The following is a 14,585-nucleotide window of genomic DNA, read 5'->3' as shown; positions in this document are numbered from 1 at the left end:
TGGTTATCTCAATTTCTGTGTTCAAAGCTGTAAACTTTGTAACATTTTGTGACAATAGCTATTTTACACATGTTCATGATCGTGGTTTACCAATATAGCTGATACGGGGTTCACTTTGTTTATAGTTTTAGCCAAGACGCACAATAAATCCTTTAATATTTCAGTTTTAAGAGTGGGTTAAGCTTTTTATGCTCTTGAGTCAGAAAATCTGTCTTCATAAATAGCTTAATAAAAGAAAAGTTTACCTTGATGCTTTTGAACCCCCCTATAAATTCCTCTGAACATAGGATCTGTCAAGTTGATACCAATATCTGTGGAAAGCAAAACAAACAAACAAACAAACATATAATCATGAAGGGCCTCTATTTGAAATTTTTACTTTAAATAAAAGGTCCATTTACTTTTCATTCACACATTCATTCATTCACACAAAATCTAAGTGCCTATTGCTTGTCAGTCACTGTGATAGACACTTGGGATACCAAATAAAAGCCAGCAGTCCTGCTCTCAAGAAACTCACTGCAGAACTGGGAAGGCATACCCCTTAATAGCCATTTAAGAAATTACAATTAGGGGACTTCCCTGGTGGTCCAGTAGTCAAGAATCTGCCTTGCAATGCAAGAGATGCAAGTCGATCCCTGGTTGGGGAACTAAGATCCCACATGCCATAAAGCAACGAAGCCCACCAGCCACAACTAGAGAGTCCAGAGATTCAGCGTGCCACAACTAAGATCTGACACAGGATCTTAAGTACTGAAATAAACAAGTATTTTTTTTTAATAGAGAAATCATGAGTAGATACGAGCACTGTGGGACACACAAGAGGACCACCCAACTCAGTCTGCTAGTTGGTCCAAAAGAGGCTTCCAGAAAGAACCACCTCTTGAACTGAATCTTCAAGGATGAGTTGGGAGTTACCCAGCAGAAGACAGGAAACTGCAGATAAGAGAAAGCAGCAGAAACCAAGCATCCGGGGTCTGAAACAGCACAGTGATCGTGGAGAGAAGTGCAGAGACGGGAGTGACCAGAAAAGGGCAGACTCAACCATGTCACAGATACTTGTCTTTAAGACACCAGATGCACCAGGAAGCACTGATGGCTTCCAAGACTGGTATTCTGGACCTCTCCTTCTGGTGTCTTTGTAGAAGGTGGGATCTGAATGGGTCAAATGGAGTCAGGACAGTTCATCTGGAAACAGTCAAGAGTTCCTCTTTGCAATGAAGAGAACCTGAATTAGGGTAATACAAGTGGAGATGCAGAGAGGGCAATAAATTATTGTCTTTATTCACCAAACAGTTATGAAGAGCAACACTATGCCAAATATTATGGAAGGAGTTAGGGGTACAGAGATGAATAAGACCTGTGGCTTGGTCCCAGCCTTCTAGGAATTTACAGTCTATATAGGAACTGCCAACATTTGTGATATAGAATAAAGTGGTTTGACAGAAAACAAAATTCTGTAAAACAATTATCCTTCAATAAAAAAAATAAATTTAAAACAAACACACACAAAAATAAGCTGGACTGTAAGCAACATGAGGCAAGAAGTGTTTATCTTCTTCAAAGCTCTATCCCTAGAACCTAGCATAATGGTTGGACTATAGTAGGAGCTTTATACACTTTTAAGCCTGTAAGTAATCACTTTGTAATAATCCCAAAGCACAGCTTTGTGCTTCAGAGCCCCAAGAAGGAGCACAAACAGTTTTGGCAAGAATGATGAAAAAGCTCCACAGAAGATCTAAATCTTGTAGAAAGCTAAAGCTCAAAAGCTGACATAAAGGGCATCCCAAATACAGGTGTGTGTAGAAGTCTGGAAGAGATTCACTGTGCTGTAGAGCAGAGGTTCACAGTGGAGAGTGATTTTACAGTCCCTCTTCCTTTAACCTCTCCCCTCCCTGCCAACCCCTGCCCCCAGCATCCAGCAATGTCTGTATTTATTTCTCGTCCTCACACTGAGGGGAGTGCTCCTGACAGTTTCTAAGAGCCCCCAGCTGGTTGACCCCCCAGGATCAACCTGAGGTTGAGGTAATTGTTACTAATTACTGCCAGCTGCTCTCTCACTGGTTCATCTGATGGGAGCACAGAAGCTACTAGATGGGCATCTTCTAAACCTCTGCTTTTCAAATGAGGGGTATTCCAGAGAATGTAACACCCTGAGATTTCCTGGAGTATCCATTTTACTTTGGAAAATCTTGGGGATAACATAGCCTTTAATTTTAGAAGGGCACTATATTATTTCAATGTTAAAAGACAAGACATCCAGAGAAATTCTGTAAATGCATCAAGATTTACATACGATCCTTCACTCTGGGTCCTTAAGTGACCTTTGGTGGGTGAGTTTTAGAGCAGGAGGGCTTCCCTGGTGGCTCAGCTGGTAAAGAATCCACCTGCAATGTGTAAGACCTGGGTTCGATCCCTGGGTTGGGAAGATCCCTTGGAGAAAGGAATGGCTACCCACTCCAGTATTCTGGAGTGGAGAATTCCATGTACAGAGGAGCCTGGTAGGCTAGAGTCCATGGGATTGCAAAGAATCAGACTGAGTGACTTTACTTTTTAGAGCAGGAACTCACCAGAATTGAAAAGGGAGCTTCCACTCCATTCCAAATTTTACCACTTTGCAATGATTAAGCATATTCTTATTGCTATTCAGATTGAGAAGACGGTCGCTTGTGGTATGATATGCAGACAATGTCACAGAAATTAGTCTTAAGTATAACCTAAGACACAATCTTGAAGTGTCTCCTAGGAGGGAGCAATATTTCCCATAAAATACAAATACTTCTGCTTCCTGCCCTCCGTCCCCAGATTAGAAACACAGGCAGCCATTGGTTATGCGATTTGAGAAGGGGGTAATATAGGATTACAACCTGGGGATAGTCAGCTTTCCGAAATAAAAATCTAAGATTGCTCTTATAACACTGGTTTAATTTTTCTATTATTGAAAAAAAAAAAAAGTTGGCCACACCTTTTGGCTTATGGGATCCCAGTTGCCCAACCATGGACTGAACCTCAGCCATGGCAGTGAGAGCACTGAATTCCACCCACTAGACCACCAGGGAACTTCCTCCACTGGTGTAATTTTTCATGCAACTGCTACATGTAAAGCTTGTTCATGGAACAACTGTCCATGGGTCTAACAGGTTGTTTTCCAAAGTATTGCTCATGAATACTATAGGCAGAAATTTGTGTAGTGGGTCATAGGCAGAACTTTTTAAACGGCATGGAATAAACTCACATAACAAAGACAGAATGCATAGTATGATCCAATTTTTGTTATAAAAAGACATCTGATATGTTTGCTATTTTTATGTCTCTGTATAAATTTAAAAATTATGGAAGGATATAAAGTTTAAACATTGTTTACCCCTGGAGAGTGGAAATGAAGAGCATACAGAAAGAAATGTTTCAATTAAACCCACCTTCTGTAAGAAGTCTTTTCTAGCTTATCTAGTTGAGATTCCTTTATCAATTTTCTTACCACCTATACTAAGATTACACATCTTTTACCCACTCATTCATACTTCCACTGAACAGTCACTGTACTAAATAAGCCCCTGGGAAACAAAGACAAATACCACCAAGTATCTGCCTTAAAAGAGTGTAGACTAATGGGAAAGGCAGATACATAAGTATTTTAATTATAAAATAATGTGGTAAAGTAAAGGGTAGGTAAAAATCAACCAGGCAAGAGGATATTAGAGACAGAAGGGACATTATGGTCCCAAACTGCCACTCTAAAACCTTTTCAGAAGGAAGAAACAGCACCTCCAAGTGTTTACAGAGCATAAAAGGATGCGGTTGGGAAAGCGGGCAGGACTAGACCATAGAAAGGCTTGTATGCTGTGTTGTGTTCCAGGTCACTTCAGTCATGTCTGACCCTTTGCGACCCCATGGACTGTAGCCCACCAAGCTCCTCTGTCCATGGACTTCTCCATGCTAGAATATACTGGAGTGGGCTGCCACTTCCTTCTCCAGTGCTATGTTAAGGCACTTCAACTATCCTGAGGACAGTAACTAAAAGATCTGAAGCAAAAGAAAAAGTGTAGCTGACTTTTTTTATAGACCACTCTGGATGCTGGAGAAAGGATTAAAGAGACATAAGTTGAGGCAAGGATTAAGTTTTTATTACAAACATAAAACTTTTAAAAAGTTGTGTTTCCTTTTCTTTGTGGAGTGTTTCATGGCTCTCATCCCGTCTACCCCATCAATTATATCACAGACTGTAATAAAGAGGCTGAGAGACACCATACCTGCAAAGTGTCTACAATTTCTGAGGACCTACCTGTCCCCCACACCAGGCTCTCCCACAGTATTTTAAAAAACCTCTTTTGTGGCACTTTAAGGTGCCACTTAAACACTCTCCCCTGCATTTGCTTTGACTGTACATACCTCTCCAGCCTGAATACTAACTGTACCACTAGATTCTTTATAATTCCACATACTTAGCACAATATCTTTGTAAAAAAAAAAATACTGCCCAAAACAACTCTTAGATCTAAGTTTATAATCCTAACCTCTTTGAATGCAAGACATTTCCAACTGACCAGTAACTGTCTCCACCTGATGTCCTGTAAGATTCTCACATTTACCTAACCCAAATGGATTTCCTTACATCTCCCACCCATTTCAGTTTTACATTTCATATTGAGGTATTTATCCCAACCCTGAATCATGTTTACTCTCCCTTGTCATAAACTCTCAGCCACTAAATGCTGCATCTGTACCTCTCCCCCATTTCTCTCTCCCTTTTCCAATGCCCTTGCTCAAGTTCTGATACGCTTCCCTGCCTCTCCCTGTGACCTACCAAACCTACACAACAGCTGTCATTTTCCCACTTCAAGCGGCTAGAAAGTTCACAAAGAAGGCGCATGCTCTGCTTTACCCACTGCTGTATCCCACAGCCCAAGGCTCCCAATGTGAAACTGGCATCCAACGATTTGCTTAAGGAATGCTCCTTGTCAAAAGCCTCCAGTGAACCTCCACTCTATACACAGTAAAATTAAACTCAGCAACACATTCAAGTCCCAAGTCAGCCTTCCAATTCTAGCTCTCACAATATCCGTGCCCTCCCCTCGCCCCAGCCCCCCACCTCTCCTGAGTGCCTGGTACTAAATACGCTTACTCCTTTAGTTCCTGTAGAATTCTTCCTCTCTTGTTCTACCGATGCTGAATGGTTAGTGTACTTGCCAAATACAGAACTTGTTTCTCTTCCCATTGTCTTCCAGTTTCCCCACCAGATGGTGATGCCAGCAGATTAGGGACAGATCTGTGTTTCTAGGCCGATGCCTGGCCCACCAGAGGCGCTCAGTAAATGTGATATGAACTATGATACGAATCAGTGAATGAACGCGTCCCTCGAAGCCATACCCCATCCTCCTCTCCGCCAAACAAACGGGAAGGGGTGGGAGGTGCACGTAGGCTAGAGGCGAATACAACGTCTGGCCTTGAGTTTTTTAGTAATTGTTCTTTTTTTCTTTTTATTGAATACAACAACATGTTGGAAAGAGCACAAGTCATAGCTGCGAAGTTCATCAATTTTCACAAGTAAGCACACCGGTGAAGCCAGCACCCAGACAGCACCAGAACATTACCAGCACCCAGAGGCCTCCCCGCGCCCTCTTCCGCGGAGAGCACGTTCAACCCGGCAAAGAGCTGGCGAGCTCACGTCCTGGGCCCTCTAGCAGCGATGCGCGACGCCAGGGAATCGAAATGCCCCAAATCCTGGCAAACTCTTACCCACGAATTTGAAACGACTCATGACTGCAGCCCCAGGTTCTCCTCGACGGAAGCGGAAACGGCCCCTATCGCCCCGCCCCCAAACAGCCCCGCCCCCTTGCCGCTGACATCCGGTTTCCCGGGAGCCCCCAGGGCCGCTGAAGGTGAGCCGGCTATCATGGCGTTCTTGTCGTCGGCCGCCTATCTGACCCACCAGCAGAAGGTGCTGCGGCTTTATAAGCGGGCGCTGCGACACCTGGAATCATGGTGCATCCACAGGTGGGAGATGGGGACCCAGGGTGCGGGGAGGTGACCCCGGGGGCTCCCACAGAGGCCGAGAGGCCCTTGGTACCGGGCGGCTCAAGGACTTCGGGGACGGGGTGGGAACGCGGCCTTTCGTCCCCAAATCCCGCCTGTAGACCTGGGTTCGAATCGCCCACATCTGGGAGACCTTGAAAACTTGTTTATCTGGCTCGGGCCTCGGTTTTCTAATCAGGAAAACGACGCGGTACCCACGCAGAGGGTTGCATAACAGTTAAGAGAAAGAAAGTGCCGCAGATGGACTTTGTTGTGCCTCCAGCGCTCACTCAATAATAGCTTCCTTCGTGATCGCTTTCCTCATATTGGCAGTAATAACAAGTCCGTTCTTTTCTTTAATCCTCGCACCTCTGGAAGTTAGAGATGATTTAGCCTTGTTTTATGGAGAAGGCAATGGCACCCCACTCCAGTACTCTTGCCTGGAAAATCCCATGGACAGAGGAGCCTGGTAGGCTGCAGTCCATGGGTCGCTGAGAGTTGGACACGACTCAGTGACTTTCACTTTTCACTTTCAGGCATTGGAGAAGGAAATGGCAACCCACTCCAGTGTTCTTGCCTGGAGAATCCCAGGGACGGCGGAGCCTGGTGGGCTGCCGTCTCTGGGGTCACACACAGTCGGACACGACTGAAGTGACTTAGCAACAGCAGCAGCCTTATTTTATAGATGAGAAAAGGCAAGAGAATAACTTGCTCAAGGCCCTGTAGCTGGTAAGTGGCCTAGCCAGGATTAAAACTCAGGTGTCTTAACTCCAAAGCATCATCATCACCACCACCCCCCCCCCATCAGCTTTCCTCTTTATAACTTCATCCAGTCCTTTTTGTTAGCTTCATCCCACAGAATTCTTTACCTCCCACATAATTTTTTTCTTTCCTCTCTTGTCCATTTGGAACCAGTCTTAGAACACAATCTTAGAACACAATCTTAAAACATGGATTTTTGTGATCCTGGGGTAACATCCCAAGATATATATGAATGCAAGGCCTCTACTCCCTTAGCAGAATCCTAAAACCTAGTCTAAGGAGAAGGCTTCTGAGGAAAACTTCTAAGCAATATGAAACTGAGTATGTCTGGAAAAGCTGTGAAGGGCATCCTTGAAGCCCAGATTTTATATATTTGGGATGATTGTACGTCATCGACTTACTTCTCTTTGCTAAGCAGCAGGATAGCCAGGTTCAAGGCTGTAGGGTTCGTTACCTTCCTAAATTTTTTTATTCATGACAGAATTTGCCGTTCAGATTCTGTGCTGGCTGATGAATAAATAAATATTAACAAGGCTTTTTTCTCGGCTGTTGCAGATTAATGGGAAAGATGGACATATGTTAACAGCATAGAGAATTATCAGTTTTATAAGATGAAGGAAGTCAAGCCATCAAGAATTTAGGCAGTGCTGAACTGCATCTGGGAATATTAATATTAGCCTTGGAGGAAAGGATAAATGTAGTTATCATGATAACACTAACTCAATGTTCCTTTAAATTTCCTAACATCTTTTGTCTGTACTTTCCTGATATTTTTTTTCTTCCATTTGCCCTCACAGTGCTATTTGTTCTGCATGGGTCCATCCTAGAAACTTGGTTATTGCTGTATATACGCTGTGCAGCCTCATCTATTGTTGAGACTTGTCTCTAGAGCTGTATTTCCAACTATTTGTTAGATTACCTACAGTGCTCTGAAGCTGAACTTACTTTTGTTTTCACTGCCTCATTTTGACACTCTTCCCAAATTCCCTGCCTCAGCTAATGACATTACTAGTAATATAGTCACTCAGCTTTAAGTCTTAGTATTATTTTCAGGGGCTCAAAACTTACCCCTCTGCCAGAGTCATACACATACATACTTACATGCCGTGTACAACTGGACCCTGATTTTTGTAAATTCTCTTCCCACTGTAATAATCTTAGTAGTTGACATTGAGCACTGAGGATGTACCCAGCACTGTGTGAAGTGTGTTTATATGTTTTAGCTTATAGCATTTTTAAGGACAGCCTGAAGATAAAAGCGTCTGCCTGCGATGCAGGAGACCTGGGTTCGATCCCTGGGACGGGAAGATCCCCTGGAGAAGGAAATGGCAACCCACTCCAGTATTCTTGCCTGGAGAATTCCATGAACAGAGGAGCCTGGTAGGCTACAGTCCATGGGATCGCAAAGAGTCGGACATGACTGAGTGACTTCACTTCACTTCTTCATTAACATTTTAATGGAGGAGGAACCCATGGCCTGAAGACTTGAAGTAATTTACCCTAGATCACACAGCTAGTAACTGCAGAGCTAAGATTCAGTCTTAAGCAATCCGACTCCATAGCCTGCTCTCATAAATTTGTAGTCTGAATATTTCTCTCCTGTCACCATCCATCACTGTGGCCTGCTTCAGGCCCTTACCATCTATGGCCTGTATTATCAAAGCCCTGTTATTACTCAGCCATAAAAAAGAATGAAATAATGCCATTTGTAGCAACATGGATGACCCTAGAGATGATTATACTAAGTGAAGTAAGTCAAAAAGACAAGACCAATACGGTATCACTTATATTTGGAATTAAAATATACAAATGAATTTAATTACGAAACAGACAAAACAAATTTATGGTTACCAAAGGGGAAGTTGGGGTGGAAGTATAAATTAGGAGTTTGAGATCAGCAGATACAGACTATTGTCTATAACAAGGATCTACTGTATGGCACAGGGAATTATATTCAGTATCTTATAGTAAGCCATAATGGAAGAGAATATGAAAAACTATATGTATGTATGTATGTATGTATAACTGATTCACTTTGCTGTACACCAGAAACTAATGCAACATTGTAAATCAACTATTGTTTTAAAAATTAATAATAAAATTTTTAAGCCCCATAAATGATCTCTGCATCTATGGCAGCCCACTCAAGTAACCTTGCCTGGAAAATCTCATGGACAGAGGAGCCTGGTGAGCTACAGTCCATGGGGTCGCAAAGAGTCAGGCACGAGTGAGGAACAGTTTCACTAACACTTTCTAGAACCTGACCAGAACTTGCCTAAGGTCATGGAGCTAGTGTCAAATTCAGAATTTGAACCCAGGTCTGTTTTGAGCCACACTGTTGCCACCATGTTAATATCTGCCTTCCACATCTCTGTGTCCAGAGTTTAGCTCAGTGTCTAGCACAAGGTAGGAGGAAGTTCAGTAAGTTGTCATCCAATGAACTGAATGATCCTCCTATAGAGGAGATGGGGAAAGAGGTTAGGCTGTGCTTATTAATAGGCTGTGTGTATTAATACAATAGTTTTTGCTCCTGGTGTTTGGGGGGGACTGCCAAGAAAGCTGTCATGATGATGCGGCCACTCCATTGACAGGGCCCGGGGAGGGGCTGGGAAGTTGCACTACTCACCTGGGAGGCATTAGTGGAAGTACTGCCTCTTATCAGGTAGTTCTACTGCCCGATTGAGTAGATTACATTTCTAATCTCCAAAACCATTTTGGTTTAAGGGATAAATACCGGTATTTTGCTTGCTTGTTGAGAGCCCGGTTTGATGAACATAAGAATGAAAAGGACATGGTGAAGGCCACCCAGCTGCTGAGGGAGGCAGAGGAAGAATTCTGGCATGGTCAGCATCCTCAGCCGTACATCTTCCCTGAGTCTCCGGGGGGCACCTCCTATGAGAGATACGAGTGTTACAAGGTAGGTGAGGACCACAGGTGTGTCGAATTTCAAACCTCAGCCCTGGAAACCACTCGCCTGTTTAAGGGCAGGTAGACTTCTTTTCTGACAGTTACACAGTTTTTTTCAGTGTCAAGTTTTCTCTTTCCCAGATGCCATCAAGACTTTTCTTTCCAAACTCAGAGCCAGGGTCTTGCAGTAAACTATTTGACAAAGGAAAGTGCTTAAGGAATGGGTAAATAACTCGTTTTTGGGTCTTGAAGTTAAGCAGTTTCAATTGGTGTTTAGTATTCTAAGTGGTATTTCCAAATAACATAAAGCCACGTTGGATGTTCAGAGAGCTCAGGTAGGGGAGGGACGATGCCAGTTCTCTTTGGACTGACCTTGCTGTTTTACAGCCCTAGGTGGTTTCAGTCTAAGGTGTTCTCCTTTATTTTGGTCCTCTGCTGTTTATGGCTTAGTGTCAGAAGCAACTCTGGTACTTAGAATTGTTATAAAAATGCATTGATTTTTGTTTTCTGAGAAGGCCCTCCCTGTGACATGTAAATGTGCTCTGTGGAATGACGCTGTGATTTCCCCTCCTAACAGGTTCCCGAGTGGTGCTTAGATGACTGGCATCCTTCGGAGAAAGCGATGTATCCTGACTACTTTGCTAAGAGAGAGCAGTGGAAGAAACTGCGGAGGGAGAGCTGGGAGCGGGAGGTGAGTCTTGCCTATACTTTCTCTTTCAGGTTGTGTTCAATACAACATTTACAACCACCTTAGAAATAGGTTAAATGTGTTTCCTGGTCTTTGGGCTTTTCTGTTAAATTTTGTTTCTCTCCTCCTTCCCCTCTGTAACCCTTTGCTTAACTTCCCTTTATATTAACCTTCTCCACGAGCGCGTTGGGTATTTTCCACTCGTGATGACTGATACATGTATTTAAAACTTACTCATTTTTTGGCTGTGCGTGGTCTTCATTGCTATGAGGACTTGTCTCTAGTTGCGGCAAGCAGGGGTACTCTCTAGTTGCCGTTTGCAGACTTCTCATTGCGGTGATTTTCTTGTTGTTGAGCATGGACTCGAGGGCATGTCAGCTTCAGTAGCTGCAGCTCCTGGGCTCTAGAGCACAGCCTCAATACTTGTGACACACGGGCTTAGTTGATCTGTAGCATGTGGAATCTCCCTGGATCAGGGATTGAACCTGTATCTAGTGCATTGGCAGGTGAATTCTTCACCACTGAGTCACCAGGGAAGCCCTGATTTTTATTTTTAAAAAAATTCAGTCTTGCTGTAGTGTGAAAAATAAATTGGAGAGGGCAAGTGGAGAAGGGAAGACTAATTTGGGTTACTGGAGTAGTTTAGTCCAAAGACTACACAACTAGCACTAGGATGGGCATGGTGGATGTGGAGGGAAGCAGCTTTAGGATTTTGTTTGCAGGGATGTGAAGAGGGATTGGATTGGGGTGGGGAGGACCGTGTGGAGTGAAGGACAGGGAAGAATCAAGAATGATTTCCAGGTTTTAAGCTTCAACATGTGGAGTTTGGTGGTGGTGTTTATTGAGATAGGGAAGAGAAGAAAAAACATGTCAGAGGACAATCAGGTGTTCAGTTTTAAATGTTTAAAAATGTTAAAGTTGAGAATCCTGTGAGACACCTGGTGCAAGTGTCAGAGGGTGACTTTGGATGTGCAGATTTGGAACTCAGAAGAGAGATTTGGTCTCAGAATAGAAATGTGGGCCTTATCAATTGTTTTGAAAGCCACAGAAGGGGGAATAGGGGGCCTCTTCCCAGTTCCCTCTCCACAGCAGAGGAACTGGATTAAGTGGAGGTTGGCAGAGAGCCACAGAAAGGTTTGAGATCCTTAGATCCAAGAGAAAGTGTTTCAGGAATAGTGGCCAGGGCCAATCATCTTTGATGTGCGCTAGGATCCTAGAAATAACGTCGAAAGGTGTTAGTTACAGAAAGGGCATTAGTGGCCCTGACTTGAGCTACCTGTCACACAAAGATCGATTGGCAGCTGAGGAGGAGGAAATGGGAGGGAGAGATGGCTCTTGAACATTTGCTGAGGAGAACAAAGAAATGGGGCAGTAACTAGAGACTGAGAGATTACTTTCTTTTAAAATAAATAATAATGCATATGTGCTGGTGAGATTTAGGGTGAGGGAGAGTCTGGGAATGCCGATTCGAGATGGAACAGGTACAGAAGGAAAAATTTTAAGGATCCTGAGCCTGTGTGGGGGCCTTTGAAAGGAGAAGGGATTCTTCCTCCATTCTTATTGGACAGAAGCTGTAGGTAAATACTTTTGGGCTAGAAGTTTTGATAATGGGGACATGACAGACTTTGATGTGCTGGCTTCTCTTTTTTTTAAGTGAAATAAGGAAAAGCCAGGGAGTGGGCAAAGCATTTTTGTAGAACACGGAAAGGGTGTGATAATCGTGGGCCAGAGGATGAGCTTGCTGGAGAGGAGCAGGAAGATTGCCATGGGGTGCTAAAGGCCCATTGCGGCTGGGAATAGATACGTTGTGACTCCAGTTTGTTTGAGAATTTCTTTTCTCTAGCAGTACTAAGCTGTACGGGTGCAGGCCTGAAGGTAGACGGTGTGGCTGTTCTCTGTCAGGAGCGACAAGGAATTGGAGTTACTCCACAGGTAGTGATTTTCGTGATGGAATCTAGCTGGATCAAGTAGGGAAGTACACAGGAGACTGATGCAGAGAAGGGCAAGTTAGGTGGGAGCACGTGGGAACTGGTAGCCTCTGTGAGTTCAAGAAGTTATTTTCAAGGGGCCTTTAAGTAAATGAGCTGGAAGAGGACACTAGTTACTGGGATATTAGGTTACTTGAAGTCATGATTTTGTGATCAAGGAGGGCAGTGTTTTCCAAGAAGTATGTGAGCATTTGGCAACTTGAGGTGTGTGTGTTCATGGAGAGCAGCAGATTCATTCTGCAGTTGACTGCTTTGGTAACCTCTCCCCAAAACCTTCCTCCTTTATTAATCCCATCGACATTATTAAACAGCACATGTACTGTGGCCCAGGTTTGCCACAACCCAGAATTAGTTTTCTGTAGGGAGGTTCAAAAAATCATGGCTCTGGAAAGTGGGTGCCTTGGGTCTCCTCCTCTGTTAGGACAGTGGTGGTCTTGGAGGTTCGCTGGAACAAGGGGTAGCTGGGCAGCAGGGGGCAGGACTGAGCCCGTTTGTACCTGATTGCTGTCTGGAAGGCTTTTAAATTAATCCCTAATGCATTCAAATAGAGGTTTCTTAACAGTGCTTTTGGAGACCACTTTGCAGAGACAGGAGAACATGGCGGGGTGGTCAGGTGAAGGGGCCATAAAAAGGGGAACTTGGAGTAGTAATTGTCAGAGTTTCGCTTAATGAGTAGGAGGTGGGATAGGAGGGTTTGTTCTCAGCTTTGCTGTTTTAAGAATGGGAAAACTGTGAAGGAGAACAGCTTTGGTATCTGAGTTAAAATATGGGCATAAAAACAATGCAGTTCTGTATAAACAACCCTTTTCTGTAGTGAGGATCAGAGTGTCAGGTGACACAGTAGAAACAACGCTGACACTGCTCCACAGCGGAGAGGTCGGGCCGTCAGTTCGACTCCTTTTCTAATTGTTCCTTCCTTAACCCTCTTCCAGGTGAAGCAGCTGCAGGAGGAAACCCCAGTTGGTGGTCCCCGAACTGAAGCTTTGCCCCCAGCCCGAAAGCAAGGTGACTTGCCCCCTCTGTGGTGGCATATCGTGACCAGACCCCGGGAGCGGCCCATGTAGAGAGAGGAAGATGCCTCACAGTCACACTCGCAAGTGAGAGGAGTTAACAGGACACACACTTGCCCTAATAAAATAACTCCACCTGGTATGACTGACGTGTTCTTCAGAGGAGTGACATGCCAGGCGATTGGGCCACTGTTATTTTCTTAGCAATTATGCATATAAAGAAAAGTATGTGAAATGTAGTCGGTCAGACGTGTTCTGTTCTTCCCCATTAAGTCATATTGATAAATATGCTATCAAGGGAAAACTGCACAGCAGAACGAGATACAAGGTGTACTTGAATAAACGAGTTGAAGGCTTAACTCAGCTATAATGAGTGGAAGGCATAAGAGGCTAAGACGAGAAAGCCTGGCAGTAGTGAGGGTGTAAGGTATCTTTTCTGTTTCCTGGATTCCACTCATGGAATTTTAGCTTTGATTAAAGGACACTCTTAAGAAGCACACAGTCAGCAAATAACCATGCAGTTTATGGGGTTCTCAGGATTGGAGTTTGGTGGCTGGGATTAAAGTTTGATCTGAATGGCACTTTTGTGACAGTCATTTCAAAGGCAGTTTCCCAGCTTTGCTTTCTCTACTGTAGCTTGGATTGTCTGCAGACACAAAGGTAAGGGTGGCAAAAACTAAATGAAGTTTTTTTTTTTTTCCTAAAGGTAAAGCCATTTAAAAAATTCAGCCAAACCCAGCTAGTTTCTGTTCTTGGTAACTCACTGGAACTGTTAACATTAAACTCACTGAAACCTAACACTTAGGTCAGGCAACTAAGTGTTCTTAGGGTGCACAGAAAGGATGTCAGTTTTCTAAGCTCAATCTGAGTTTCAGCCCATCTTCTAACATTTGACCAAGACCTCAGCCTGAATTTTAATAAGACGTGAAATGCAGGGCTTTTTTTTCTAGTGGTTCTTTATTTATAATGTAGGCTGAAGCAACTGTTACAAGGTAGAAGGGAGACACGTTACACAATTGTTATTTATACAAGTTTAGAACAAAAAACTGCACAGGGAGAGGTCAACTCTCAGTACAAACTAGCAACTAAACCACAATAATTTACCTTTAGAAACAATTTCTTTATTTTTTAGCTGTGACACTGCTTTTACAATATGCAAAAACACAAACAGAACTACCCAAGGTGTTTTGTCACATTCTTTCTACATTGAATTTGGCA

General features: G+C 43.6%; 2 protein-coding genes across 4 annotated transcripts in view; one reads left to right on the top strand and one right to left on the bottom strand.

Annotated features, from left to right (window-relative positions):
* Positions 1-5,833, bottom strand: part of TATDN1 (TatD DNase domain containing 1) — a 30,939-nt gene extending 25,106 nt beyond the window's left edge. The window contains exons 1-2 of one of the 2 annotated variants that reach the window (XM_040261846.1): positions 5,737-5,833; positions 246-311 (exon numbers count right to left, since the gene is read on the bottom strand). In XM_040261846.1, the coding sequence (XP_040117780.1) occupies positions 246-311; positions 5,737-5,758 (88 nt within the window). In that variant the 5' untranslated portion in view covers positions 5,759-5,833. The remainder of the gene's footprint in view (positions 1-245; positions 312-5,736) is intronic. The other variant, XM_040261844.1, reaches the window with a different exon arrangement.
* On the top strand, positions 5,830-13,943 carry NDUFB9 (NADH:ubiquinone oxidoreductase subunit B9). 2 transcript variants are annotated; one of them, XM_040261847.1, is made up of 4 exons: positions 5,830-5,994; positions 9,499-9,691; positions 10,259-10,372; positions 13,290-13,943. In XM_040261847.1, the coding sequence occupies exons 1-4, from the start codon at positions 5,894-5,896 to the stop codon at positions 13,419-13,421; spliced, it is 540 nt and encodes a 179-aa protein (XP_040117781.1). In that variant the 5' UTR covers positions 5,830-5,893; the 3' UTR covers positions 13,422-13,943. The 2 variants fall into 2 exon arrangements, with proteins under 2 accessions (XP_040117781.1, XP_040117782.1); XM_040261848.1 differs by having other exon boundaries at positions 5,841-5,879.
* The last annotated feature ends 642 nt before the right edge of the window (positions 13,944-14,585 follow it).

Source organism: Oryx dammah, unplaced genomic scaffold (assembly GCF_014754425.2).
Source record: "Oryx dammah isolate SB20612 unplaced genomic scaffold, SCBI_Odam_1.1 HiC_scaffold_19, whole genome shotgun sequence".
NCBI classification, from domain to species: domain Eukaryota; kingdom Metazoa; phylum Chordata; class Mammalia; order Artiodactyla; family Bovidae; genus Oryx; species Oryx dammah.
This window is presented reverse-complemented; position numbering and strand designations above follow the sequence as displayed.